The sequence below is a fragment of the Selaginella moellendorffii genome, unplaced genomic scaffold (assembly GCF_000143415.4).
Source record: "Selaginella moellendorffii unplaced genomic scaffold, v1.0 SELMOscaffold_67, whole genome shotgun sequence".
Lineage (NCBI taxonomy): Eukaryota > Viridiplantae > Streptophyta > Lycopodiopsida > Selaginellales > Selaginellaceae > Selaginella > Selaginella moellendorffii.
Window position 1 is genome coordinate 45,313 of NW_003314328.1, and position 26,946 is coordinate 72,258.

Genomic DNA, 26,946 nt, shown 5'->3' on the forward strand with positions numbered 1-26,946 from the left:
CGTCCTGGCGCTGCGCCTCCTCCGCGAGATGGACTGCGAGGGCGTCGCCCCGGACGAGATGACCTTTAGCAGCATCTTGGGCGCGCTCTCGGGCAAGAGAGATCTCCGGCAGGGGCGAGAGATCCACGCGCGGCTGCGCAGCGGCGGCCACGAATCCAATCTCGTCGTCGCCACCGCGCTCATCAACATGTACTCGAGCTGCGGCAGCATCGCCGAGGCGCGCGAGGTCTTCTCCAGGACGAACTCCCGCGACGTGGTGTCCATGAGCTCCATGGTGGCGGCGCTGGCGGGATCCGGGCATGGCGGCGAGGCCATCCTCCTCTTCCGCCGCATGGATCTCGAGGGGATCGCGAGCAACGAGATCACTTTCGTGGCGGCGCTGGTGGCGTGCTGCGATTGCCCCGGATCCCTGGCGCTGGGAAAGCAAATCCACGAGAGGATCATCGCCGGTGGACTGGGATCCAACGTTTTCCTGGCGAATTCGCTGGTCACGATGTATGGGAGGAGCGGCGAGGTGGCGGTGGCGGAGGCGGTGTTTAGATCCATCCGCCGCCGCTCGCTCACGTCCTGGAACTCGATGCTCGCGGCATATACCCAGAACGGGCATTCCAGCGTGGCACTGGACGTCCACGTCAGGATGGACCACGAGGGCGTGGCGTCGGACGAGTTCACGTTTGTGACGCTGCTGGACGCGTGCGCCATGGCCGGGACGCTCCAGCTGGGCCGGCAGATCCACGACCGTACAGCCGCGATGGGCCTCATGGCCAACGGGTTCGTGGCCACGGCGCTGCTGGACATGTACGGCAAGCGGGGCAGCCTGGGCGAGGCGCGGGCGGTGTTCGACCGCCACTGTACGGGAAGCGTCGTGGCGTGGACGGCCATGGTCGCGTCGTACGCCCAGCACGGGCGGTCCGCGGAGGCGCTGGAGCTGTACGGCTGCATGGCGCTCGAGGGCCTCGCCCCAAACAGCGTCACCTTTGTAAACATCCTCTCGGCGTGTAGCTACTATGGAATGGTGGATCAGGGATGGGAGTTCTTCGCTTCTATGAGAGGAGATCACGGGATTTGCCCCGAGGCTGTGCATTTTGGGTGCATGGTTGATGTTTTGTCCAGGGCGGGTCAGCTGGATCGAGCTGAGGAGCTGCTCGAGAGTTTGCCACCTTTCCTGACCGCGCAGCTGAGCCTGTTGGGCGCTTGCCAGCTGCATGGGGATTTGCAAAGAGGGTGGCGGGTGTCGCACAGAGTGCATGGGGAATGTAGGGAGAAGTACGTGATGCTCACAAACTTGTCGTCAACTTCATCATATATAAACCATCTTGTTTGATTCATGAAAAATGTCAATGGTTGTGAGGCTACAGGAATAGACAAGCTGGACGCGGACAAGATCAGTATATTTTCCCGTATCTTCTTCAAGCAAGAGCTGCTTCTAGCCCACAACTCTATTCGATAAGCTTAGACCGCTTTATTGGCTTCAGGAGGACCCAAGGGGTACAACTATGAACTTAAACTCCCTACACTCTCTTGAGCTTGAAGTTGCAGCTCCTCCATTTGAGCTGATGGTAAGATGGTGGGAGTTCATCCTGACTGAAGTTCATCCCCAAACCTTCTGGCATTCCAGGAGACTGTGAAGGCGAAGGAGCTAAGTTAAATTAAAGTAGGAATCAAATTTAATTAATAAATGAAGTTAATGTCGTTAATTGGCACAGAATTAGGTGATGCAATCATAGGCACAACAAGCTTGTATCGTGCCACTCACTATATTTTCTGCTAGTTTTCCGGGCAGTGCCTTCACTTTTCTGGAGAAAGGATCACACACAAATACTGTCTATATATTCGAACTCCCAAACAAGAAGAAGGAAAGGTTACTCTCAAGAGGCCACTTTGTACCTCAATATCCATCAAGAAGTCCAATGGCATCTCCATCCATGACAATTCCCCGTTTTTGCTCTGTCGTAGAACACCAAGCTTGAGATTAGTTGGGAACTTCCATGTAGAACTCGCCCGGAGTTGCAAATAGCACGAGCTTTCTTAGAATTTCGCGTGCACACGTACACTGCCCATCTCCCGTTTTGATACATGTTTAAAACAAAAATTCTTTAATTCTTGGTGGGAATCTTCATGTTCTAGCAGGCTTTCTTCTCCACACCGCCCGCGCCATTGCATTGGGGCGCTGATGCTAGGGAATGGATCGACAGCAGCTGGAGTAGGGAAGGGAGGGATCTCGAGGGCAATGCGATGGAGGGATCGGTTACGGAGCGCGGGAAGTTGAGGCAACGCCGTTGCAATGGCGGGCAGTAGCGTAGCGGCAAAGCTGGCTGTCGAGTACGTGCGCTCGTTCTCGCCAATGAGTGTTTTGGCAGGAAGAACAAGCGGATTTCCGTAGCCAAGAAGAAATGTTATGCTTCGGTCTGATTGCTTCAGTACCGAGAAGGTTGATATACAAAGTAAATTTTTAATACTAACTAAAGATCCATGTGCTGTAACCAAGGAGCAGCCTAAACACCACCTGGCGCATCTCTAGAAGTACTGCATCGTAGATAAACCATCTTGATTGATCAATGAGAAGTGTTAACAGGATTAAACAAGCTGGACATGGACAAGTTTACTGCATCCTTTTGTAGCCAAGAGTTCCTTCCATACTCCATGACTCCATTCCATAAGTTTATACCACTTTAATTGCCTCAGTAACGCTATATAAACCTTGTCATTCCAAGCCTTGATGCCCCACTCATCTGGATGATCAATTCCAGTCAAGCATGCAATCTCCTTAACCTTGCTCCCCACCACTTCCCAAAGCCTGAGGACTGCAAGACCAGGACTATACTGAGCAACTAAGAAACCATCCTTCCACTTCTCAAGCTTTACGGATGACGGCCAGTCCAGCTTGATTTCTCCAATTGTACACTCCCCGCGGCTAAGCTTTAGCAACTGTGATCCTAATAGCTTCTCATGAGTGCCCTCTGATCGAAGAGCCTTCAACTCAAACCATTCACCTCCGTGAGAAATTGCACTGATACAGTACTCTGCCGAGCCATCGATTTCCTTCCATGCATTTGCACTCGAGTCAAACATCCACACAGAGTCCCATTTTCCACCATCGACCATAGGCACAATAAGCTTGTATCGTCTTGCATTCTTGTCACTCGCTATGGCCATTTCAAGGAAATACTTATTGTAAGATTCAAAACTGGGCAGTGCCTTCACTCGTTTGGAGAAAAAATCACACACAAATACTGTCCATATACTAGCGAAGCGATTCGAACTAGAAAACAAGAAGAAGGCAAGGTTGCTGTCATGATCGTAGGCCATGGAGCCTCTAGGGTAAAGAGGATGATAACCCTGCGGGAGAGTTTGCCTGCGCACAAAATCCATCAAAAATGTCAATGGCATCTCCTTCCATGACAATTCCCCGTCTTTGCTCTGTCTTAGAACAAGATCAAGCCTGATACTAGTTACGAACTTCCATGTCCGGAGTTGCAAAAAGCATAAGTTTTTTAGAATCTCGCGTGAGCACGCTGCCCAACTTTGACAAACCAATCTCACACTACCAGTCAAAACCTCTACTGGAACCATCTCTAAGATATCCCTGAGGAACAGCCTAAACACCTCCTCACACATCGCTCTTTTCTTAACCATAACCTGATTTGCGGCCACAAGGAATTTTATAACGATCCTTCTCCAAATTTGGGCCGTTTGATTTAGGGCTGATCGTAGGGCTTAGAGCGAACCTAGGGTTTAGGGCTCTAGGGTTTAGATCTTGCCGGCGGGCGAGCGGGAGCGCTGGAGGATCGGCGATGGTGAACGTCAGCTTCTACCGCAACTGTAAGTCTCTCCTTCTCGATCGCATTGCGCCCGTGCCGATCCATCCGGTGTGCCGCAGATGGGAAAACTTTCAAGAAGCCACGGCGGCCATTCGAGAAGGAGCGCCTGGACGCGGAGCTCAAGCTGGTGGGCGAGTATGGCCTGCGCAACAAGCGCGAGCTGTGGCGACTCCAGTACGTGCTGAGTCGCATCCGCAACGCCGCGCGCCACTTGCTCACGCTGGACGAGAAGAACCCGCGCCGGATCTTCGAGGGCGACGCGCTCCTCCGCCGGATGCATCGCTATGGGCTGCTCGAGGAGGGCCAGAACAAGCTGGATTACGTGCTGGCGCTCACCGTGGAGAACTTCCTCGAGCGCCGGCTCCAGACTCTGGTGTTCAAGGCGGGCATGGCCAAGTCGATCCATCACGCGCGCGTTCTCGTCAGGCAAAGGCACATCAGGTGGGATCCAAAGTTCTCTCTCTCTTTCTTTCCTTCTTCTCTTAGTTTGTTCTCCACTCTCTCTAAGTTCTCTCTTCCTTCTCTTAGTTCTTATCAGATCTCCTTGTGATCTAACAAGAGTTTTGCGAATTGGCCAGGGTCGGGAAGCAAATGGTGAACGTTCCATCCTTCCTTGTCCGCGTCGAGTCCCAGAAGCACATCGATTTTGCACTGACGAGCCCGTTCGGAGGTGGCGGCCCGGGGCGCGTCAAGAGGAAGAACATGAAGGCGGCATCGAAGAAGGCCTCTGGCGGTGGCGACGGAGACGAAGAAGAAGAGGAGTGAGCGAGCGTGCTTCCGTTTCCATTTTCCAGCGGAGATCTTCCTCGCAGCTAAGTCTAGTTATTAAAATCTAATCGTTTGAAGAGAACAATATAACGCGATTTCTTGCGAGGGCTCTACACTCCACAAAGATCATGAAGGTCGAAGAGATTGAGCGCCTCATGCTTGAGCCGCTATCCCCAACTCCAAGCTGCTTCCTTTCTCTCTCCCACTTTGATATGAAATACATCTTCCATCCCTATATGCAAGGTGTTGCGTTCTATCCAGGCTCTCGCTCGGACGTGCAGAACGAGAGCTTGATCCACCAAGCGAGGCTCTCACTCTCTAAAGTTCTGCTCCACTTCTACCCAGCAGCTGGGCGCCTGGCGCTCTCCAGCGATGGCAACTCGTATGGAATCGACTGCAATGCCGCTGGTGTCGAGTGGACAGTGGCAAGAGCCGACTTTCCGCTTGACAATCTCGACTACTCTCAGCCATCGCCCGACTTCTCGGCTCTGATTCGAAGTGGCAAGTATGGAAGCTCTGCGGCACCACTCGGAAGCCCGCTGCTAAGCATCCAGGTAACCAGTGACCAGTGTTTCTTGAGGATTTCATCCCCTGGATTTCATCTAGGTGACAAGGTTCTCGTGCGGAGGCATTTCGGTGGCTTGGGCTGCGGACCATGCACTAGCTGATGGAACTGGCCGGGTGCATTTCCTAGTATCTTGGGCAGAGAGTTGTCTCAAAGGTGAGATTAGCCAAGTTCCTCGCATTGATCGAGATCTCGGGCCCCAGCAGCTGGACTACCCGAGAGCAAGTGATTTCTCGCCGGTTGCAAGCGGCGGCCATGATCTTCCAAAGTCCGGTAACATAGCGATGAGCGGTCGAATCTTCTGCTTCGAGAGAGCCTACATTGAAAAGCTCAAGGAGATGGCCGGCGTGGGGTTATCGAGATTCACAGTGCTATGTGCTCACATCTGGATCAACATGTGTGCAGCGAGGGATCTGCCCGATTCCACGAGCACCACCAATTCCATGGCAGCCAACTGCAGGAAAAGGCTAGCTCCTCAGCTGCCGGACGACTTCTTTGGGAATGCAGTGCTCCACGCGGTGGCAACGACGACTGCTGGTGAGCTCCGGAAAGGTGGCCTCCGCCATGCTGCAAGCTTGCTGGAGGATGCAGTTTCGACGAGCTTTGGCATGGAGGGGATCACGAAGAAGCTTAGCTCCAAGGGCATTGCAGCGGACAAGCTTGGCAGGAATTGTAACATGTTGTGCTCGAGCTCGCCGCGGTTCCGGTACTACGAGATTGATTTGGGATGGGGGAGACCAGAAGCCGTGCGGCATGTTGGATTGGAGAGGCTTGGATTGGATGGACTTTGCATGTTCAATCCTCATCCAAGATCACCCCAGGGGATTGAAGTCACCATAACTTTACCAACATGGACACTGGAGAGGTTGAGACGTCTCCTTGAAGACGCGTGGAGCGCATACTTGTCTTGTGAAACCAAATGATAAATAAGTGGAGACATAATAGCTGAAGTCTTATATAAACCATAGAAGGTTAAAAAAGATTTTGATGCTATTCCCTCATGCTTGAACGTGGGTGAGCTCAGTTGCATGGGAGATGAGTTGGTGCTTCACAGCCGGGGAAGCGATGCTCTAAACATTTACCTTTTGTTAAAAATGTATGTGACGGGGGGGGGGGGGAGAGAAAAAATTATATGCTCTATGTTATCAAGTGACCTTTTGGAATCTTGGGCCGACTAATCCAACTTGACATTCAAGCAGTTCTTCCAGCCCCTGGTAGTGTGCCATGGCCTGTCCACCCAGCTCCTACCGTGCCTGCTCGCCATATCGATGGCAACTTTCCCTTAACGCGTAGGAAACAGCAAGAGCCACGTAGAAAGAGTTAACGAGAGCCCATTTCGACTAAAGGTGAGATCAGATCTAGGACTTGTGAAATGGGAAGTGTAGATGTATACTCCATGGACGGAGCTGATAGCCACTTGAAGGAAGTTCGTAGGATGGTCAAGGGTTTAGACCACGCCAGCATGATAGCGCTCGAGGGCACTGCTCTGACAATCGAGCAAGTCACAGCAGTTGCTAGGCGCGCTGACCATATCCATGTTGAGCTTGCTGTCCAGAGTGCCAAATCTCGAGTGGACAAATGCGCAGAGTGGGTCATGGAGAGTGTCGCGAAAGGAGTCGATACCTATGCAATCTCCACTGGCTTCGGAGCTCACTGCAATCGAAGGACGGCAAATTTCTCGGGCCTGCAGCAGGAGCTAATCCGCTACTTGAATGCTGGCATCATGGGCACCAATCCAAGCAATGTCTTGCCTGTTCATGTCACGCGCGCCACCATGCTGGTGAGGGCCAACTGTTTGGTGCAAGGCTACTCGGGAACACGTTGGGAGATCCTGGATGCCATTGTCAAGCTCATCAATGCTCAAGTTACGCCCAAAGTTCCTCTCCGAGGATCAATCACTGCTTCGGGGGATCTCATGCCGCTGGCCTACATTGCAGCCATTCTAACCGGAAGACCAGATTCAGTAGCTTTCACCAGAGATGGAAGCATCACCTCTGCCCAAGAAGCCCTCAAGCTTGCGGGAGTTGAAGCTCCATTCGAACTGCGGCCCAAGGAAGGAATAGCGCTTGTGAATGGGACTTCGGCGGGTGCAGCTCTGGGATCTCTCGTTTGCTTCGATGCCAACGTTCTCGTCGTCTTTGCTGAAGTCTTGACTGCCATGTTTTGCGAAGTCATCCACGCACGCAGCGAGTTTGTAGATCCGCTCATCCACAAGCTGAAGCACCACCCTGGGCAGATCGAAGCTGCGGCAATCATGAACCACGTCCTTCAAGACAGCGCTTTCATGGCGTCCGCAGCTAGACTGAACCAGGTTGACAACCTCAAAAAGTTCAGGCAAGACCGCTACGCAATACGAAGCTCTCCGCAATGGCTAGGCCCCCAGATCGAAGTCATCCGCCATGCAACTCGCTCCATCGAGCGAGAGATCAACTCGGTCAACGACAATCCCGTGATCGACGTTGCGCGTGACAAGGCGCTTCACGGTGCAAACTTCCAAGGCACTCCCATCGGTGTCGCGATGGACAACGTGAGAATCGCCCTGGCCGCAATCGGGAAGCTCGTCTTTGCTCAATTCTCGGAGCTGGTCAATGCCAGCTTCAACAACGGGCTGCCTTCCAACCTGTCAGCTGGTCCAGACTCGTCCCTTGATTACGGATTCCATTGCGCAGAGATTGCCATGGCTGCCTACATGTCCGAGCTTGCATACTTGGCGAATCCCGTCACCACCCACGTTCAGACGGCCGAGCACCACAATCAGGCAGTCAACTCTCTCGGACTCGTCTCCGCGAGGAAATCCGAAGAGGCCGCTGAGATTCTCAAGATGATGCTGTCCACGTACTTGTTGGGCATCTGCCAGGCGATCGATCTGAGGCATCTGGAGGTGGCATTGCAAGGAGCTGTGATGAAAGTTCTCTCCTCGATCGGGGATGAGTTCTTCCCGGCTGCCTGTGTTGAGAGCATGCTGCTCGAAGTGGAGAAGCAGTATACGTTCAGCTTCATTGACGATGCAATGGACGGCTCCTCCACACTACTAAACAAGCTGAGGCAAGTCTTTCTCGCCAATCCCACCACGCAGGGCTGCTCGGTCAGGAAATTTGGCGAGTTTAAAGATCGGTTGAAACCAAAACTGGAGGAGGCGATTGCCACAACCAGGAAAGAGTCCCTGGACAAACCTGCGACTCATATCATAGAGAAGTGCGTCTCATACCCGCTGTACCAGTTTGTTCGTCATGAACTGGGCACGGAGATGCTCACAGGGGGTGGCCTGGAAGGAAGATCTCCCAAGCAGGACCTGGACAAAATATACGATGCATTCTGCAATGGGAGCCTGATGGAGCCGCTCTTCAAGTGTCTTGAAGGGTTTGAGCAGCATGCCTGAGGGAGTTAATCAAATAAAGGACTGCATAGCAAAATCTTTTTGTGCGTTTGATACACGTTTTTGTCACTGTTTCTTTTTCTTTCAACCTTTAATAAGACGACACTTCCAGCGCAATATGGCATATGGCACAACTTTAAAGTTCAAGTTCGGCTTGGAGAATTCCTGCTGGCGGCCACCACTTTGCGAACCGATGAAGATTCATTCGAAGCCGACATTCCCTATGATGACCTTGCTGCAAAGTCTCGGCCTGGAAGAGGAAGTTTTAAAATCGATGTCGAACCAAACCTTCCAAGAGAGATTTAGATTTCTTACTTGTTTTTCCCAGTTTGTGAAGACACTAGAGATCAAAAGGAAGGTTATCGGTTGTGTGCCTGTTCCACAAAGAATTCCAATCACTAGTCCCTGTTCGATTTGAGAGGAACACAAAACTTTGACGATCAGGAGTGACAAAACACGATCATTCACACCTTTCCATTGAGGCCGAAATGGAACGCGAGACTGTAAGCGATTGGTACACCAACAATGTAGTAAGCTCCCAGATTTGCAGCAGCAGCAGTAGCTTGCCATCCACAACCCCTCGCAACACCGAAAGTTCTCACGATCGATCATAAAATCCCATGAAAGTCATCTCCGAAGTTCTTGGAGCGATTATGAGCTTACCCGAGATGGATCGTTGGATATCATCCATGAAGGAAATGAGGGCTGTGATCGGTCCAAGCTTCGCCACATTGTTGATAACTTCTGGTTCGTTGCTATAAACTCTTCCCAGAAAGTGGCGAGCCAAGAACAAGAGAATCGCCATTGTCGTAGCATCAAGGAGGGCGAGACCAAGTGTGACAAAGAAGGCAAACCGCGCATTGGAAACTTGGCCAGCTCCAAGCTCATTGGAAATTCGCGTACTATGAAAGACCAAAACTAGAGGAATGTCCATACCTAAGAAAACAAAGGAAAAGGTTAAGCATTAATTTAAAAGGGTGTGAAGAAATTTCACATTACTTCCAGCAAATAATTTTTACAAAAAATAATTTCACTTTGTCTACTCGATGAGCAACCTTGTGGTACAAAACCCTGAGAATCATTGCCAGAACTGCTAAAGCTAGATAATAATAAGATCCACTCATCAGAATAGTCCACCTCAAGAATCGCACTTATATTATAATGAACTAAATTGCATGACAGTAACTTGAGCTGCGGAGTCTAACCAAGATGAGATTTCTGGCTGTTTTGATTGCAATCGCAGTGATTTTTCCAAGCTCTTCCCACCAATTCTGGCCCGGTTTCTACGACTCGAGCTGCCCAGGCCTCGCATCCATCGTCGCGCAAGTTTCACTGAGGAGATTCCAGCAGCTGACCAATCACCCAGCACAAGTTCTTCGGCTCTTCTTCCACGACTGCTTCGTAGAGGTTTGTGTTGATCGGGTAGAGCGCGTTTGCCAATCCCACAAGCAATGCAGGGCTGCGATGGATCGATCCTCATCGGCCAAACTCCGCAGTCCTCGGTCGAGAGAGACTCCGTGGCAAACCGGGACTTAGTCCAGGATGCGTTTGATACGATCGATCTCGCGAAGCAAGCCGTGGAAGCCCAGTGCCCGGGTGTGGTCTCGTGTGCTGATATACTTGCGATGGTCACTCGAGATATGTTGATCCTGGCAAGTTTCCAGCATACTTGTATGTCCTTGTTTTGATCTTTATAAACTCTTCCAGGCGGGAGGGCCGGGCTGGAATCTGGCGCTCGGACGGAGGGATGGAACAGTGTCACGCGCGGATAGCGCGCTTAGAGAAATCCCATCGCCAAGGTCTGGTCTGGACGAGCTGCTCAAGAACTTCCACAGCAAAGGACTCAACTTACTTGATCTCGTCACGCTCTCTGGTATGGATATATAGCTGCTAGCTCGAAAAGCCTCGATGATCTTCTTTTTTTTCAGGCTCTCACACGCTCGGGGTCTCCCACTGCTCGCAATTCAGCCAGAGGCTCTATGGAGTCAACACCTCTCTGGACGGCACTGACCCTTCTCTCGATCCATCCTTCGCGAAGGAGCTCAAGAAGGACTGCCCGCCAGGAGCCCCTGTGACGGCCATCGAGTTCTTCGACAAGGCCGCGCCTTTCACCTTCGACAACCATTACTTCAAGAACCTGGAAGCCGGCAGATCGCTGCTCACATCCGACGAGAGCCTCCTCGCCTCCTTCCCCTCCAGGGAAATCGTCAGGCTATTCGCTCGAGATCCACCGCTGTTCTTCTTTTCCTTCGCGGCATCCATGGACAAGCTCTCCAGACTGGGCGTCAAGACCGGCGGGGCGGGCGAGATCCGGCGATCGTGTAACCGATTCAATGCGCAGTAGCTAGAAACTCTCAAAAACCCTAAAAGTAAGAACCCTAATATTTGTGCTCAAACTTCTTTAAAGCCCTTGCGAAAGTCCGCGAAATCCTCCCCTTCTTTTTCTTCTCCTTCCATCTCCTCGCCCCTTCTTCCTCGCCCGAATGGCTGCGGCGATGGAGCTCTCCGGTGGAATCCCTCCTCGTCGCTGCCCCTCTCTCTCTCGCCGTGCTTGAAGATCCCAAAGTTCCCAAACAGCTCGTTTGCGATCTCTTCCGCCGCGCGCATGAATCCCTCGATCTCGCCCGATAGATGCTCCTCCAGCGCCTCAGAGAATCGTGACAATGGATTGCCGCTGCTAGAGCCAAGGCTGTGCTGGTGATCGCCCTCCTCCTCGCTTGGAACGTCCTCCTCCGTCTCCTCTCTCTTGGACTCCACGACCTCGGGCTTCCTAGATCGATGATGATCGAAATTGGAAGAAAGAAATAAAGATTACCTCCCAGGGCAGTGGCGGAGGAGCTGCTCGAGCCTCTCACACCTCAAGATCGGCTTCCTCGTCTCTGGATCCTCCACGGTATTGCAAGTCTTGCGGCGAATCCTGGTATAGCTGCAGCCATCGGCATCGATCTTGCCCTCCATCCTCGCTCCAAAATCCCTGGCGTTTCGAGATTAGGTCTCTTGGCCAAAGCCCACGAAATTAGGGTTCTTGAGCGAGCTATGGCTGCGCGCCCCAAGGAGCCCTCCACGGCGCCCCAGGCCGAGCACTGGTATCCTCTACAGCTTGGATCCAGCCTCAAGGATCCGTCCAAGCGCTTCTACTTCCTGCGCTGTAAGTGCGATCTCGATCTCGATCGATATTTCCAGCTGAGATTTCTTTCTTTGTCTGTGGCGCTTAGATGAATTCAAGCCTGCTTCGATCGATACGAGCCGGCCAGGGTCGCTCCACAAAGACAAGGGCGCCGAGGTGACTGTGGAGCTCTCAAACAATCAGCCAGGGAAGCCCAAGGTCGCGTTTCAAGGTATTAGCGAGGACTGCAAAGACTCCGATGCTATCTTGTTCTTTGATGGAAGGACTTTCAGATTAGAAAGGCTCCACAGGGCAGTGAAGAGCCTCAGGCATCTCCGGTTGCCTGGCGAGTCTGCGGCCTCCTCCTCCTCGGCTCTCGCAGCTCCGGACAATCGATCGCCTTTGCATCTGAATGGAACGAGCAGTGCTAGCGCCGGAGACGATGCCAACGTCTATAGAGGCCCTCGGGTATGTGATCCTCGAACTTTCTTCCTCGTTTCTATGCTCTTGGGCTTGTTCTTAGTTTCGTGCTCTTGGTTTTTCTTCCAGGAACACATCGAAGAGATTGTCATTGGTGGCCAGCCCGAGGCCGCAGCGAGCAACAAGAAAAACGAGAAGAAAGCTGCTGGGAGCAAAGGAAAATCGAAAGCCGCAGCGCCATCTCCTCCGCCGAAGCGATCACACGCGGATGAGTTCTCGCCGGTGGACATGGAAGACGATGCTGCTGCGGACGCGAAGAAGCTCAAGCCGAGCGGTGGTGTTCTAGCCAACAACGTCGAGCACATCGACGTGAGCAACAACATGGAGGAGGGCATGGCGGAGCACGAGAGTGACTACGAGCTCGAGGACGTGGATGTGAGCGAGGACGAGGACGGGCAGCTCAACTCCAAGCCGCCGCCGCTCTCGATCGAGAGCCATCCTGCTGTGCCGGATCATCCAGAGTCCAAGGCAAGCTCCAGCGAGAGTGGAAGCAGCAGCAGCTCCGAGGGTGGAAGCGGAAGCAGCAGTGGCAGCGATGGCAGTGACGATGAATCGGCGAGCTTGCTAGAGATTTGATCATCATCCGGGCTCCAAAGAAGAACTCTCTCAAGGGAGAACTAAGAAGAAGTGGCACGAACAAAGGTATCTATAGAAACGCACTATGACCATGAGCGTTATCTCCAAATTTCTATCTTCCATCTCTGAGACCTACACTTGAATAAAAGGTGAAATATGTTGCCATGCGTTTGAGGGTTTTGCCGCGCATTTCCTTTGTTCTTCGTCTCGGTCTCTCGCTCAAATGCGCCAAGCGATGGAACGCGTCCGAGGCGCAATCCCGCCGGCGCCATGGCAGCACAGGTAGGCGCCTTCTTGCTTGCGCTGCGATCGATCGGCGGCGAGAATCCTCGTTCTTGCGCTTGTTTCCTCCGAAATATCGATTCCTGAGGCGCTTTTCGTGCGTGTTCTCGCAGATCGCCACCGCGCGGCGGCAACGTCGACATCGAGTCGGGCATCGAGATCGCGGAAGAGCCCGGCGAAGAGGAGCCGGAAGTGTCCTTCTGGACGAAGCTGCTGCATTCCATCAAGAAGATCATCGGCGGCACCAGGAGCTGAGAGACAGCGTGATTCTCTCGCTCGATCCCTCGTTTCTTTCTTCCTAGAGTAGAAATCTCGGTTCTTCCTCTCTCTCTTTCTTGAGTGTACAGGGCCATTTTTTTTTTGGTTAATGCCTAGTGCCGCTTAAACCCTAAGGCTATGGCGGATCACGGAGAGCGCAATGCCGTGGCAGCGCCATTCTCCTCCTTGGCTGTTCGATCCTCGACGGAATGGGTAGCCGATCACGCGTCTCATGTTTCCATCGATCCCGCCGGTGAGAATTTTTCACCCAGAACTTTTTCTTTCTTTCTTTCCTTCTTTTGTATGATCTTCCGTGGTGATTGTGCAGGCATTGCAAAGGTGGTGGATAGTCTGCACGGAGATCTCCCAGCTGTTTCATGGGACTTCGAAGGCATCCATTACTTCGATGGTGGTCCTCTCACGGCACAGTACTTGTTGGTCCTTGACACTCTCAACTTCTGCTTTTGGCCAGGTTTGATCATTCCTTTCTTTTGTTGCTTGACACTGTCGTTTTTTGTAGATGGCGACCTTCACTACGATCACTTGGCGGCGGGGCTCAAGCGCGCTTTGCAAAGAGATAACAGCATTTTCGATGCTAAGAGTCTCAAGTCTTTCACAGGTAAGCGCTTGTTTTTTAGCTTTTGCGGTCAAGTTTTTTTGCTGATTAGTTAGCTGCGTGTGTCAAACGCAGGCATTCAGTTGCGTGAATTACTTGAATGGCCACGCCCACTTCCTCTAGAGGACGAACGTGCCCGTTTATTAGCAGAGGTTAGATTCAATTTGTGCACTGACACGCACACAATTTTTTTTTCTCTCTTTTGTTTTTTCTAGGTGGGGACTGAACTAGAGAGAAGCTTCGATGGACAAGCAGTAAACTTAATCCTTGCTGCAAGCGGCTCGGCTGTCGCTCTTGTGGAACTGGTTGCTATGCATTTTCCGGGTAATCAGTTGTTCTTGGATATGTATGAGCTGTTCTTTTGATCCTTGTACACGTCCAGGCTTCAGGGACCATTCCGTGTACAAGGGGCATCAAGTCTTCCTTTACAAGAGAGCTCAGATATTTGTTGCTGATCTTTGGGGAGCTTTCAAGGGCCAAGGCTTGGGAGCATTCGCGGACATTGCTGCTATAACGATGTTTGCGGACTACATTGTTCCTGCTGTTCTTCGGCAGTGGGGAATCCTCAACTACAGCCCGAAACTTGCTCGAATAGTAGACAATCTTGAGGAGCTGTCGTCCGGCACGGAGGAAGAGATTGAAATTCGCGCGTGTACAATCGCAGCAGTGGAGATGCTCCGAGAGAAACTAAGATCGAAGGCTGGGAAAGAGGTATGAGTCGATTGGATATCACACCAAACTGTTCGCGACATTGAAATCTTCCAGGTCCTGAGCGTGCAAGTGGATTGGTGGCTGTGGTCGTCGGGAATAGGAGCAAACAAAAACCTTCGATTTCATCGGACCCGAACACTCTACTATTGACAAGGTAGATAGATCTACATAGATCTAAATATACTGATCCTTTTTTCTTCTTTGCAGAGAATGCACAAACTAGTCTTGGACCAGTCCGATCTCCGCTACTCTCTCCAATGCCGAGGGAGCGCCTACCATCCCGCACGACCCCCAGTTCTCTAGACTCTCATATCCATCTGCAAACAGCTCGAGGCAACGATCAGTAGCGAGCAGCATAGCCATCACGCGCTCCACGAGCACACTAAACAGCCAGGAACTCTTTGCAAGCGCTAGTGGATTCTCCATTCAGCCGGCTCCGAATTCTCCGGACAGTCTCGCCTTTTGTAGTGGGCTGCAAGAGAGGTTAAGGCGTACAAGTATGTGGCTTGGTGACAAGGACGGCATTAATAGCCTTGTGCTAGCGGGGCACCCTTCGTGGCGTCACACCTTGGATTTGTTCCAGCCGCTGGACCGCTGAGCCGATGGGACGATGCCAGTGGCGGATACAATTCGGAGGGCATTGGATTTGAACGCTCGAGGTATCTTTGTCCCCAATAGATGTTTTCTCTGACCAACTTGGATTTGTTTATTCCAGAAAACAGTGGTCAGTGCATCGATCTGGCGAGCATGAATGATCCACAAAGGTGTGTGAAGATAATGTTTTCGATTTTGGGCACTGCAGCACGCAAACGGCATCATTGTTTTGGCAACGCTAGAACGTCAGCATGATCCTCGAAGAACAATGACTTCCACGAAACGACGAGGTGAAACTTCGAGTAAAGTTTAAGTTGGTAGCCTAGTCGCTCGCGAATAAATTCGCTATGACTCTAACTTCGTTTTCTCGTGACGATTTTTCCAGGCCATTGCCACGAGAAAAGCTTGTCTGGCAAGATCGTCAAATGAGAAGCCTACATGATCTTCGAGAATCTGGGCGATGGGAACGTTGGCCAGTGGGTCGTGCGCATCAAGTCATGCACAAGCCTCTCTCGAGCGGCGCAGCTCCACGCACAGTCGCACAAGAGCCTCGAATTCGACAATTACCTCTCCAAGCAGATGTATGGCAAATGCGGCAGCCTCCAAAACGCTCGCAGCGTCTTTGACACCATCCAGATCTTCTCGTGGAACTTGCTGCTATCGGTGCATGCCCAGAACGGGGAATTGGAGGAGGCCAGGCGGTCCCGTGCAAAGCCTCGGTGTCATGGAACATGACGGCGTGAGAAGCTGGAAGAAGCGAGGGCTGTTTTTGATGGCATGGATTTGGAGGAAAGGGATCCAGTGTCGTGGAATGTGATGTATGCCCATAGTGGGCATTGAGGAGGTATTTGATGGAATGCCACTTGGGCTCCTGGAATGCGCTGTTTTGAGGAAGCGAAGGATGTGTTTGATGGTATGCCCGCGAGGGACTTAAACTTCCTGGAGCACCATGCTGGCGACTGTTGCCACCCTTGGGCATCTTCAAGAAGTCAAGGAGTTTTTTTGGTTTGATTCCCGAGTGGAATACCGTCGCACGTTTTGACGAGATTCCATGCAGCAGCATATGCCCAATGCGGGCATCTTGGCCTTGTAGCTCGTTGACTCCATGCCACGAGCGAAACTCCGTGTCATGCACGACGATCCTCGGCGGCTGACCCTACCAGCGGAGCAAGCATCTACAATGACTATGTCGTGTGCTGGAATGACATGTCTATGCTTGAAACGTAACCTGTTTTCTATCTAGCAGTTCGCTAGATTAGGTCTGCTATCCGCTGCATGGCACCAGTGACATAGAGTGAGCTCCCTGGTTAGTAGAAACTTGGAAAATGGCAAGAAAACGACTGGGTGGCATAACCATTATTGCTTCTAGAGAATATCCGTGCGTCACACCCTAGATGCCACTTGGGACAGCAACCAAGTCGTCCACTGGAACCATCTCTAAGATATCCCCGAGGCGAAATTCTAAGAAGCTCATGCTTTTGGCAAGTCCAATCCCTAATCTCAAGCTTGATCTTGTTCTACAAAGTCGCAATGGTGGGAAGTTGTCTTGGAAGGAAATACCATTGGACTTTTTGATGGATTTGTGTCCACAAAAGCTCGCATTGCTCCAGGCCTCAGGACCATGCCAAGCAAAGCTTTCGAAAGTGCAGCACAAGGAGCATGCTCTTCAAAGAGATCGGCCAATTGTAAGAGACAATGGCCTGGATGGAGCCACAGGACCTTGATGAGTATCTCCAAAACATCCTCGCCAATCTTCCAGGACATCCGGTCCTCGTCCTCATCATCCATTTCCTCGTCGTCCATTTCCCCGTCGTCTTGGATCGAGCTTTCCTTGGCAGCACTGGCAAACTGTCCAGGAGGGTTATATTCCTCTTTACTATAAAGGCTCCGACGATCTTGAGAGCAACCTTGCCTTCTTCTTCTTTGCGAGTTGGAAGGACTTCACTACTATATGGACAGTATTTGTGTGTGATCTTTTCTCCAGACGAGTGTTCAAAGGCACTACCCAATTTTGAATCTTACCAAAAATATTCCTTTGGAATGGCCATAGTGAGTGCAAGACGATACAAGCTTGTTGTGCCTATATTCGATATCGGAGCTTGGAACTCTGTGTTGATGTAGTGCGAATGGATGGGAGGAAATCGATGGCTCGGCGGAGTACTGTGTGGTCAAGGTGAATGGTATGGGTTGAAGGCTCTTCGATCAGACGAGGAGCGATTAGCATCACAGTTGCTAAAGGTTAGCGTGCAATTGGAGATATCAAGCTTGTCTCGCCACCATTCGAAGTATTCAAGCTTGAGAAGTGGCAGAATGGTTTCTTAGGTGCCCGGTATAATACTGGGCCTGTGAAGTGGTGGGGAGCAATGCCAAGGAGATTGCATGCTTGACTGGAACTGATGATCAAGAAGATTGGGGACTGGACTTTGGAATGATGAAAGTTGACAACAAGTTTGTGAGCATCACGTCCTCCTCCCTACATTCCCCATGCACTCTGTGCGGCACCCGCCACGAGATTTAACTTGGTTTTCTCATTTTCCAGGCCACTGCCAAGAAAAGCTAGATCGTCAAATGAGAAGCATACATGATCTACGAGAAACTGGGCGATGGCAACGTTGGCCAGTGGGTCGAGCGCATCAAGTCATGCACAAGCCTTTCTCGAGCGACGCAGCTCCACGCACAGCTCCTCCACTCGCACAAGAGTCTCGAATTCGACACTTACCTCTCCAACTTGCTCGTCCAGATGTATGGCAAATGCGGCAGCCTCCAAAACGCTCGCGACGTCTTTGACGGCATCCGCCACAAAGATGTCTTCTCGTGGAACTTGCTGCTCTCGGCGCATGCCCAGAACGGGGAATTGGAGGACGCCAGGCGGTTGTTTGAGGCCATCCCGTGCAAAGACTCGGTGTCATGGAACACGATTTTGACTGCGCTCGTCCAGGGCGAGAGGGTGGACGAAGCGAGGGCTATCTTTGATGACATGGATTTGGAGGACAGGGATCCGGTGTCGTGGAATGTGATGCTTACTGGATATGCCCAAGCTGGGCATTTGGAGAAAGCACAGGAGGTTTTTGATGGGATGCCGGTTTGGAACTTGAGCTCCTGGAATGCGCTGTTGTCGGGATACTCGCAAGCGGATTGTTTTGAGGAAGCCAAGGATGTGTTTGATCGCATGCCCGCGAAAGATTTAACTTCGTGGAGTGCCATGCTTGCTACAGTTGCTACCTTGGGGCATATGTCTGAAGCTAAGGAGTTTTTTGGGTTAATCCCCGAGTGGAATACCATTTCATGCACGGCTATGCTGTCGTGCTTTGCGAAACACGGGCATTTAGAACAAGCTAAAAGTGTTTTTGACAAGATGCCTGTGAGGGATTTTATTTCGTGGAACGCCATGCTATCTGCATATACCCAATGCGAGCATCTTGATTCTGCCTTGGAGCTCTTTAACGCCATGCCCGAGCGAAACTCCGTGTCGTGCACGACAATCCTCGGCGGCTGCGCTCACAGCAATCGAGCTAGTGAAGCGGAGCGCATCTTTGCGAGTATCCCGGGTCGCTACAACGACGATGTCGTGTGCTGGAATGCCATGCTGAGCGTCTATGCTCGCGACGGAAACTCCTTGGAGAATTCTAGGATTTTCTTCGAGGCCATGCCGCGCCGGAACCTCGTCTCGTTTGTCACCATGATGTGCGCCTACGCTCAGAGTGGGAGATGCCAGGACGCCGGAGCTCTGCTGGATAGGATGCCACACCACGACGTGGTTTCATCTACGTCGGCGATCCACGCATATGCGCAACGAGGGCTTTTGCGTGAGGCGATGGATGTGTTCTCGGCGATGCGCGAGTGGAGCGTGGTGGCATGCAACGCGATGGTAAATGGGTTTTCCCAGCTTGGGCGTGTGGAAGAGGCCAAGGCAATTGTGGATTCCATGCCTGCCCACGACGTGAGCTCCTGGAACGCTATCCTCGTCGCGTATGCCCGCGAAGGGCATATGGAACAGCTCGAGCGGTTCTTTACCGCGATGCCGGACAAGAACGCTGCGTCGTGGAGCTTGCTCATCGCCGCCATCGCCGGTGATGGCAGGCCCAGCGCCGCGAGAAAGATCTTCGAGACCATCAGTCGCGACGAGGATTTGCCGCTGTGGAACACGATGCTGGGAGTTCTCGCACAGAGCTCGCAAGACATCGGCACCGCCGAGGAGATGTTTAGAGAGATGACGATGGCAGGCGCGAGCAGCCCAGATGAGATCAGCTTTACGTGGATTCTACTCGAGTGTAGCCATTCGGGGGACTTGGAGGCGGGATATGGATGGTTTTGCTCCATGAGAATGGACTATGGCGTGAGAACGAGCAAGCAGCACTATGGGTGTGTGATCGACTTGCTGGGGCGAGCTGGGCGACTGGACGAAGCTCAGGATCTTCTCGCAAACATGCCGTTCAAGCCGCAAGCTCCTGAGTGGACTTGCTTTCTCGGAGCTTGCAGGAAGAGTTATAGCCCTGACACCACGATGAACTTGGCGGCAAGTAGAGTGTTTGTCCTTGAGCCGAAAAATGCTGCTCCTTACCTGTTGCTCACTAGAAGAAACACTAGCAACTAAAATAGATAATATTTCTCTCTCTACTATCATTGAGTTCAGAACTTTGGATTGATGGTTTATTCACTCAAACCTGCCGGAGCAGCCTGGCCACTATGCCATCTACTGGGAGCTGATAAACAATCTAGATTACTCCAATCATTTGCTTTTAAACAGGTTGTAATGTTCTGGATTGGTCATTCACTGCTGTCCCATACATAATGGGGAGAAAAACTGGGACAATCGGACTCCTCCAGCTTGTGATTGTGTAAAAATGCAGCTTTGCAGACGCAAAGGAGCCCAAAAGCTGGAGATTAATTTATTTTGTACTGAATCCAAAAGAAAAGCATAAAATGTTGAGAACAATTAGTAGTAGCAAAGTTAATTAACATGCACAACATCAAGAAAATGAAATTATACATCCAAAAGCCTTTAGACTTGTGATAGTGCTCATAGAAAAATAATATCTTAATATTGTATCATCAACATTAAAAGACTGGAAGGCTTACAAAATCTATAATTCATTTTTGTTAATCCTAAAAGAAATCCTAAATAAACTTTGGATCAAAATAAAAAATACTTGCCCACGTTCTCAGGTGGCCAAGGCTTTTTTCTCTCAGATTGTACGCTTTCATCATTGTCTCTAATAGAGGCTCCAAGTTCGTTGGAAACTTTTAGAAGCCTAGGAACAACGCTCAGTTTCAGCAGTGCTAGTCTGACACTCAAATTGAGTGCACTAATCAAACATTTGAGATGCCACTATAGGCTTTCTACAAGGCTAAACCAGCTTCATGGCTGTGATGGCTTCTACATGCTGAGTATGCTTACAATACAACACACCACTTGGCTATAGGCATGGCACCATATGCGGCACTTTATGGCCAAGATGTCCTAGGTGCAACAATGCTTAGAAGTAGCCCAAACAAGGATGAAGTATTATGTGGACGTTTAGAGAATTTGAAGTTGGGGAGTGGGTGTATGTATGGTTGAGACCTGAGTGCCACACATTGAGGAGCAAGGCAATGTCTCAATCAAAACTGCACCCACACTTCTTTGGTCCATACAGAAGAAAAGATCAACAAAGTGGCCTATAAATTGTGTTTCCCACCCTTCACAACGTGTTGCATATACTGAGCTTAAAGCTCAGAAGGGTCTGCTTCCAAGTCAGCTCGAGATTCCAGCTCTGTCTCTGGCCACATGCTACTCCTCCAAAACAAGGTCATGGACCAAGACAATTGAGTGCTCCAAAACAAGACATCTCCTATTTAAGGACCAAAGTGTTCAATGAGGGAAGTTATGTTTACTTCATTCTCTTTGCTCTATCTCTCCTAATTCTCCCTTCCTTTCTATTGCTATGGCCATTTTTGTTGTACATTCTTCCTTTCAGTTGTACATCAACTCCTGTCCATTTATGGGCAGTGAGTAGTTCTACAAGGATGTTTTGACTTTAACATACATTTTGGTTTGAATCTTTACACTTTACCCATATTTTGTGAGTGCTCAGGATATAGAAATAAATATATTAAGTGGGGTATAAATCATTAATTAATTACTAAGAGATGGTTATTTTGTTGCTCCTCTTGAGCTTTCTTGTCAGCCTTTAATAGACAAAAATGGATGGACTAGATTTAGTCCCAAATGGATAATTTATATGCTATAGTATTATATTTAGCTAGGGTTATATATGTATATACATACATATATATATATAAACTTTATACCATTCTCCCCTCAAAAAGATGGAACATCTAGAGCTTCTACTCTAGAGCTTTTGCTGAGTGATTATAAATTACCATAAGAATTTAAAGCTCTTACAAAACCACCAATAAAGTTGCTGACAACTACGAAATCCTAATGAATCAATTGTAATTTTATGTGCAACTACCAAATGCTTAAGCCAACTTCAAAACCATAACTCAAAGCAAAGAATTTCAAGAACCATTGTAATCCATGAAATATCATTGCAACAAATGATATATCCTGCATTTAAGTTTATTTGTTAATAATCCTTTAAAAATATTGTTAATTTGAACTCACAACCATAAGTAGAACTTAGCTTTGCATCTTCTCTTCAATCAATATCCAAAACTCATGTTAACTCAAATTTATAACTTTTATCCTTGTCTAGCACTACATATGGGAGGTTAAACTCACTCCATTTGACTTTCATATCCTTTTTATCCCAAAAAAAAAAAAAAATTGAAGCATCAACTCTGTTTAAACTTGTTATGCTCATCCTTATTTTGCTGTCTATATTTGGTTTCATTCCATTGTTGCATCCATTTAACCTTATTACATTGAATTTGATATTTTATTCGAACTTGTTATACTCATCCTCACTCCATAATCTATATTGTTTGTTATCACTTTACTATTGTATCGATTCATACTCACTCTATTGTTAAGGTCAGACTCCCGCTGTTCCCTTTACTCCCTCCTCCAAAGAAAAAAAAGTTTGAAATGTTAGGGTAAAAAAGAGAAAGCAAGAAAAAAGGGGGAAAAAACATTATGAAAGAAGAAAAAGTGGACAAAGAAGTATTAAAAGATAAATTTTTAGCAATTGTCAAAATAAAAATTGAGAGAAAAAAAGGAAATATATTTAAAGCTTAGAGAATAGAGGCTTTGCTATGATAAAATACTTTGTTTAGCATGAGATAAATAAGAGATTCACACCGCTCCTTAATACATAATTCAACACTTGAGATAGAAAAATCAATAAAAAAATCCACACTCTCAAAAGAGCATATAAACCCCTTAGCAACAATGATAAAACAAAGGCTATTAACATCACTCACAACTAAGGCCATGCACTCAACTTGAAACTCCAGTCAAAGTGATTCAACCTTTATAATAGGGGAATATTGAATACTAGAATTGATCAAAGACTCCGCCAAAGAAACAAAAGCAAAATTCTCTTCATGTATATGATCAACATCTAAATTAGTATAAGAATTATAGAAAACACTCAACTCAACATTAAATTGAAAATGAGAATCATAAAAGTAAAAAATGATCAATGTGTTAGGAGAAGAAAAGATATTGCAAATGAAGAAGGAACACTAAAAACATAAAAAGGTTGCTTAGGCTAAAACATTAAAGAGTTTGAAAAAGGGTAGAAAGTAAAGAGAAATGATCAAATAGCAAATTAAAGGATTGATATCTACCTTGCGAAATCTTCAACTCATTCCAAAGCTATCTCCAAAGTTATTTCCATAATAATTAAGTTCCTCATCACAATTTAGAATCTATTCAAGCTTGTAGATGTTGTCTTTCTATAAACTTGATTTTCGAACATTCTTTGAGAACTAAATTGTATCATCTATAGCTCATGAATCAATATCATGATCATGCTTCACATTAACGGGAAATAGTAGAACACTAAGAACAAAACAAGCTATATAATCACATTGGAGATGACAACACACTAAAGATGGGTGTAACAATAATATGATTACACTCTACAGCACCAAAAGTTTAATTCAATGAAGGATACTCTGTGATTGATGACAGTATGACAAGGTAAAAGAAGAGAATACAATGAAGATTAATATAAATCTAGATTTAAAAGAGAATGAAGAAATAAAAACAAAAAGCACAATCTCAAATATTAGAGCAAAGCATTGCAAAAAACTTTGCCCTTTAAGGATAAATTGTAATGCCTCTTATCTCCATGGCTTGGGATATAAGAATAGATATATTAATTAAGGTTTAGACCCTTACTTATATATAAAAATAAATAGACCAAATTCAGTTGGTAATACTATAATACTAACTAGGGTAATACATATATGGTGGAATTGTGAGACACAAATCCTTGAGCCCCAAAATGGAGCCAAAAAGGTGGTAGTGGTCAAAGCAGAAGTACAAATATTTAATAAAGCAAAAAAAAAAAATTAAAATATTGAATTGTGAGTTTTAACTTAACAAAAGGTAATGAAAATCTGTTGACTTGGATTAATACCTCTCTCTATAACCAGCTGCAATCTTGTACATTGCATGATTATTCATACCTCCTATGATCATTTCAATAATTAGCTCTATAATTTATAATAATTTATTAGAATTTCAGTCATTCCAGAACTTTGTGGTAAGTGGAAAAGCCTTGAGCTTCTCAGTGGTTGTTCCGGAGCTACATAAAACATATGTTCTATAGAGCTGAACATGCTAAAAAGTTTTCAATCTTGACAAGAATACAATAACTGGATCTTTGCACAAGATGGAGCTTGGATCTTCATCTGCCATGCACTACATTGTTGCAGCAATGTCTTCATAACCCACAACACGACATAAGCTTTGAATGAATCTATATCAGTGACATTGTAACTCTGGAGGTAAGCATTGTGCTCAACAATGTTCCCCAAGATCTTTTCCTGAACAACTGTTGCATCTCTATACATATCCTCAAACTCATCAATCAGCACCTCCATTCTCCTTTCCCTTAGCATCTATCCACACTGCATTTTTGCCTCCATCATTCTCATGTATCAAGATGGACACCACAAACTCTCAAAAACAGCAAATAGATAGATAAAGGCAAGATCCACCACAAGGTTCCTCTGACAGGAATGTCTGCCACAGTAGAAAACTAATAATGACATATGAGAAGCTTTGGTTTTGGGTGCGACACTCAGCACAACTTTGCAAGTGAGGTGGAGACCACAAAAGACGGTCGAATGGCAGAGGCGATCTAAGAATATTCCTTACTCCATTCTCCTGCAATTAAGGTACCCATCATGCCTACATGGTAACTTTCCCTCCCTGATCTGGTTCCAGGAGCAAAACTTAGAAGATCGCTTTGTGAGAACGGAGGCGTTGGTCAATGAGTTTGAGGATATGTGTAGGAATGCAACATTTGTTCAGGAAGAGATCTTGGGGGCCATTGTGGAGCACAATGCTTCTTGTGAGTACCTCAGGAGCTACAATGTGACTGATGCAGATTCATTCAAAGCCCACATCCCCATTGTGGACTACGAAAACATTGCTGCAAGGATTCAACGTATGGCAGATGGAGGTCCAGGCTCTGTCCTGTGCAAAGATCCCGTCATTGCATTCATCTTGAGGTCTGAAAGCCTTTTCAGCATGTTTGATTGCTTAGCTCCATACAACATATGTTTTATGTAGCTCGGCAACAACAACTGATAAGCGCAAGGCTTTTCCACTTACCACAAAGTCCCGCAGCCTGAAAAACCATGCAGACAAGATTTCAGCGGGTTATGGAGAAAGGTATATTAAGCTAAGCCAACAAAACCTCATAAACTCTTGTGTGTTTGAGCAGAGATTTTCCAGTCGGTTCCTTTCCAACAGCCTTGGCTTTCATGTATGCTCAACCTCATGGGACACTCTCCAAATCAGGCCTCCCGATCATGCCTGGTTCTAGCTTCTATTTCACAAGCCAGGCTTATAAAGAGAGGCCAAGCAGGAGCATAAGTACAGACGAGGTTATCTTTGGTCCGTGGTGGGAGTCAACGTACTGTCACTTGCTCTCTGGACTCATTTTACGCACGGAAGTGGATTATATTACCTCCTTCTTTGCTTATACCCTTGTCCACGCGTTCAACATGCTGGAGGCTGAATGGAGGAACCTCTGTTACGACATAAGAACTGGAAAACTGGACGAAAGAGTCAAAGACGTTAAATTGAGAGCAGCTGTTGCAGGGGTGCTGCGCGAAGATCCAGACTCAGCTGGCTCAATAGAGGAGGTCTGCAGCAGCAATGTGTCATGGGATCAAGGGATAGTTCTAAAGCTTTGGCCGAAAGCTAAGTACTTATTGACTGTGGTAACAGGTGATCTAGTTTTTTATTTCTCTATATATGTAATGTGGTTTTGCAGGTGATATGAAACCTTACATTCCTGCTCTAAGGAGGTATGCAGGAGGTGTACATATTATGGGAAGGGAGTACATAGGTTCAGAAGGAGTCTATGGAATAAACATAAATCCCGCTACTGAACCAGAGAATGTTGTCTTCACACTTGTCCCTACAACATTATACATGGAGTTTCTTCGGCTCAGGGACAACAAGCTGGTGGACTCAAGTGACTTAGAAATCGGTGAGCAGTACGAACTGGTTATTACCACACATTCAGGTGAGCAGTCCTGCCTTGTTTCATTTCGCACCATGCAATCAACACTTTGCAGGTTTGTATCGGTACAAAGTGGGGGATGTGGTCAAAGTCGTCGCTTTCTTTCACGAGAGTCCACAAATGGCCTTTGAATATCGTTGCAGTGCGGTGCTAAGTGTAAGCCTGGACATGACCAGTGAAACAAGAGCTCCAGAACGTGGTAAGAAGAACATGCATCGAGGCGAACCTGGAAATTGTGGATTTCACAAGTCACTCAAACCTGTCGGAGCAGCCTGGCCACTATGTCATTTACTGGGAGCTGAAAAACGAGCCAAACATTTACTCCAATCATGCGCTTCTGGATCGGCCATTTACTTCTATTGTATACATCCCGGAGAGAAGTGAGAAATGGCTCTGCAGCTGGACAGTACAAGACTCCAAGGTGCATTAAGAGCCCAAAAGTGCTAGAGATTTTGGAAGAGGAGATTGTCACCACTTATAGAAGCTCGGAATACCCTTCCTAAAGATCAAATCTGAAATAGAAACACAAACTGTTCTTTGCCAATGGGGAGGGTATGTTTGCCAAATCCAAATAACAATTCCCTAAGCTAACTGGCTAAAGAGGTGATCACTTTATTTTATTATCTTGACTTAATGCCTAAATGATCATTTGTGATCATTGTCACTCATTGTCACGTTGATGGTTGAAATGGAAACCCAGACCAGGGTGGTCACTTCAGAAGTCTTCCAAAACAACCTTTTTTCACGGTCACAAGCTTCAGGGGTCCGATTGTACCAGTTCAGTTATTATGATCTTTCTTTTAAGGTTTTCCCACTATAGGTCTATTAAACCTTGGTTTTCCCTGTAGATCTAGTATGTTAAATATTCCTTCAAAATATTTTTGCCCCATTCATCAGCTATTGGGCTCTAATACCAATGTTAAGTTCTATCCTTAAAACCCTAAATTAACTAATTAACTAAAAAAGTAATCACTTGATTGCAACACCCTTTCTTTGTCCTCGTGCCTGATCCTCCATTAATCCTAATCCTTGGTAGAGAAAGATGCCGTTGTAAATTAGGACTTAATCCAGGATGCATTTGATACAATCGATCTTGCAAAGCAAGCTGTGGAAGCCCAGTGCCTAGGAGTCTCAGTGTGCT

General features: G+C 48.1%; 7 protein-coding genes and 1 pseudogene across 10 annotated transcripts; 7 read left to right on the forward strand and 1 right to left on the reverse strand.

The window, feature by feature from the left end:
• The first annotated feature begins 331 nt into the window (after positions 1 to 331).
• On the forward strand, positions 332 to 2,298 carry LOC9649713 (pentatricopeptide repeat-containing protein At4g21065). Its single transcript, XM_002985288.2, has 3 exons — positions 332 to 1,270; positions 1,476 to 1,559; positions 2,131 to 2,298. Exons 1-3 carry the CDS (start codon positions 332 to 334, stop codon positions 2,296 to 2,298), a joined length of 1,191 nt encoding a protein of 396 aa, XP_002985334.2.
• A 1,385-nt stretch (positions 2,299 to 3,683) lies between these two features.
• Positions 3,684 to 6,104, forward strand: LOC9649714 (40S ribosomal protein S9-2). Of its 2 annotated transcripts, XM_024659369.1 has the most exons (4): positions 3,790 to 3,822; positions 3,881 to 4,262; positions 4,400 to 5,143; positions 5,196 to 6,104. In XM_024659369.1, the coding sequence occupies exons 3-4, from the start codon at positions 4,718 to 4,720 to the stop codon at positions 6,075 to 6,077; spliced, it is 1,308 nt and encodes a 435-aa protein (XP_024515137.1). In that variant the 5' UTR covers positions 3,790 to 3,822; positions 3,881 to 4,262; positions 4,400 to 4,717; the 3' UTR covers positions 6,078 to 6,104. The 2 variants fall into 2 exon arrangements, with proteins under 2 accessions (XP_002985335.1, XP_024515137.1); XM_002985289.2 differs by lacking the exon at positions 5,196 to 6,104 and having other exon boundaries at positions 3,684 to 3,822; positions 4,400 to 4,824.
• Positions 6,105 to 6,339: 235 nt separating this feature from the next.
• LOC9649716 (phenylalanine ammonia-lyase) lies at positions 6,340 to 8,581 on the forward strand. Its single transcript, XM_002985291.2, has one exon. It carries the CDS (start codon positions 6,527 to 6,529, stop codon positions 8,531 to 8,533), a length of 2,007 nt encoding a protein of 668 aa, XP_002985337.1. The 5' UTR covers positions 6,340 to 6,526; the 3' UTR covers positions 8,534 to 8,581.
• Positions 8,582 to 9,668: 1,087 nt separating this feature from the next.
• Positions 9,669 to 10,880, forward strand: LOC9649915 (peroxidase 55). Its single transcript, XM_024659261.1, has 2 exons — positions 9,669 to 10,211; positions 10,451 to 10,880. The coding sequence occupies exons 1-2, from the start codon at positions 9,982 to 9,984 to the stop codon at positions 10,872 to 10,874; spliced, it is 654 nt and encodes a 217-aa protein (XP_024515029.1). The 5' UTR covers positions 9,669 to 9,981; the 3' UTR covers positions 10,875 to 10,880.
• Positions 10,881 to 10,900: 20 nt separating this feature from the next.
• LOC112340605 lies at positions 10,901 to 11,513 on the reverse strand. Its single transcript, XM_024659373.1, has 2 exons — positions 11,346 to 11,513; positions 10,901 to 11,300 (listed from the first exon to the last, which is right to left on the reverse strand). Exons 1-2 carry the CDS (start codon positions 11,486 to 11,488, stop codon positions 10,922 to 10,924), a joined length of 522 nt encoding a protein of 173 aa, XP_024515141.1. The 5' UTR covers positions 11,489 to 11,513; the 3' UTR covers positions 10,901 to 10,921.
• A 25-nt stretch (positions 11,514 to 11,538) lies between these two features.
• On the forward strand, positions 11,539 to 12,861 carry LOC9649718 (ELL-associated factor 2). Its single transcript, XM_002985293.2, has 3 exons — positions 11,539 to 11,678; positions 11,746 to 12,104; positions 12,186 to 12,861. The coding sequence occupies exons 1-3, from the start codon at positions 11,567 to 11,569 to the stop codon at positions 12,690 to 12,692; spliced, it is 978 nt and encodes a 325-aa protein (XP_002985339.1). The 5' UTR covers positions 11,539 to 11,566; the 3' UTR covers positions 12,693 to 12,861.
• Positions 12,862 to 12,882: 21 nt separating this feature from the next.
• LOC9649719 (queuosine salvage protein) lies at positions 12,883 to 19,771 on the forward strand. Of its 3 annotated transcripts, XR_002990181.1 has the most exons (10): positions 12,883 to 12,974; positions 13,088 to 13,485; positions 13,561 to 13,704; positions 13,753 to 13,851; positions 13,924 to 14,000; positions 14,064 to 14,172; positions 14,231 to 14,559; positions 14,614 to 15,218; positions 15,275 to 15,443; positions 15,539 to 17,612. XR_002990181.1 is itself a non-coding variant. In XM_024659364.1 (9 exons), the coding sequence occupies exons 2-8, from the start codon at positions 13,371 to 13,373 to the stop codon at positions 14,707 to 14,709; spliced, it is 969 nt and encodes a 322-aa protein (XP_024515132.1). In that variant the 5' UTR covers positions 12,883 to 12,974; positions 13,088 to 13,370; the 3' UTR covers positions 14,710 to 14,713; positions 14,767 to 14,852. The 3 variants fall into 3 exon arrangements, 2 of the variants coding, with proteins under 2 accessions (XP_024515132.1, XP_024515131.1); XM_024659364.1 differs by lacking the exons at positions 15,275 to 15,443; positions 15,539 to 17,612 and having other exon boundaries at positions 14,614 to 14,713; positions 14,767 to 14,852; XM_024659363.1 differs by lacking the exons at positions 12,883 to 12,974; positions 13,088 to 13,485; positions 13,561 to 13,704; ... (2 more) ...; positions 14,064 to 14,172; positions 14,231 to 14,559 and having other exon boundaries at positions 14,849 to 15,218; positions 15,539 to 19,771.
• A 4,550-nt stretch (positions 19,772 to 24,321) lies between these two features.
• LOC9649720 lies at positions 24,322 to 26,288 on the forward strand (annotated as a pseudogene).
• Positions 26,289 to 26,946: the final 658 nt, after the last annotated feature.

Coding starts and splice junctions, on each gene's coding strand:
- LOC9649716 (XM_002985291.2), top strand. CDS start 6,527: ATGGGAAGTGTAGATGTATACTCCATGGACGGAGCTGATAGCCACTTG.
- LOC9649718 (XM_002985293.2), top strand. CDS start 11,567: ATGGCTGCGCGCCCCAAGGAGCCCTCCACGGCGCCCCAGGCCGAGCAC. Junction 11,679..11,745: donor GCGCTTCTACTTCCTGCGCT/GTAAGTGCGATC, acceptor TGTGGCGCTTAG/ATGAATTCAAGCCTGCTTCG. Junction 12,105..12,185: donor ACGTCTATAGAGGCCCTCGG/GTATGTGATCCT, acceptor TTTTTCTTCCAG/GAACACATCGAAGAGATTGT.
- LOC9649713 (XM_002985288.2), top strand. CDS start 332: ATGGATCTCGAGGGGATCGCGAGCAACGAGATCACTTTCGTGGCGGCG. Junction 1,271..1,475: donor GGGAATGTAGGGAGAAGTAC/GTGATGCTCACA, acceptor TATTGGCTTCAG/GAGGACCCAAGGGGTACAAC. Junction 1,560..2,130: donor CTCCTCCATTTGAGCTGATG/GTAAGATGGTGG, acceptor ATGTTCTAGCAG/GCTTTCTTCTCCACACCGCC.
- LOC112340605 (XM_024659373.1), bottom strand. CDS start 11,488: ATGGAGGGCAAGATCGATGCCGATGGCTGCAGCTATACCAGGATTCGC. Junction 11,301..11,345: donor CTCCGCCACTGCCCTGGGAG/GTAATCTTTATT, acceptor TCATCGATCTAG/GAAGCCCGAGGTCGTGGAGT.
- LOC9649915 (XM_024659261.1), top strand. CDS start 9,982: ATGCAGGGCTGCGATGGATCGATCCTCATCGGCCAAACTCCGCAGTCC. Junction 10,212..10,450: donor CAGCATACTTGTATGTCCTT/GTTTTGATCTTT, acceptor ATGATCTTCTTT/TTTTTCAGGCTCTCACACGC.
- LOC9649714 (XM_024659369.1), top strand. CDS start 4,718: ATGAAGGTCGAAGAGATTGAGCGCCTCATGCTTGAGCCGCTATCCCCA. Junction 5,144..5,195: donor GCCCGCTGCTAAGCATCCAG/GTAACCAGTGAC, acceptor GATTTCATCTAG/GTGACAAGGTTCTCGTGCGG.
- LOC9649719 (XM_024659363.1), top strand. CDS start 17,735: ATGATCTACGAGAAACTGGGCGATGGCAACGTTGGCCAGTGGGTCGAG.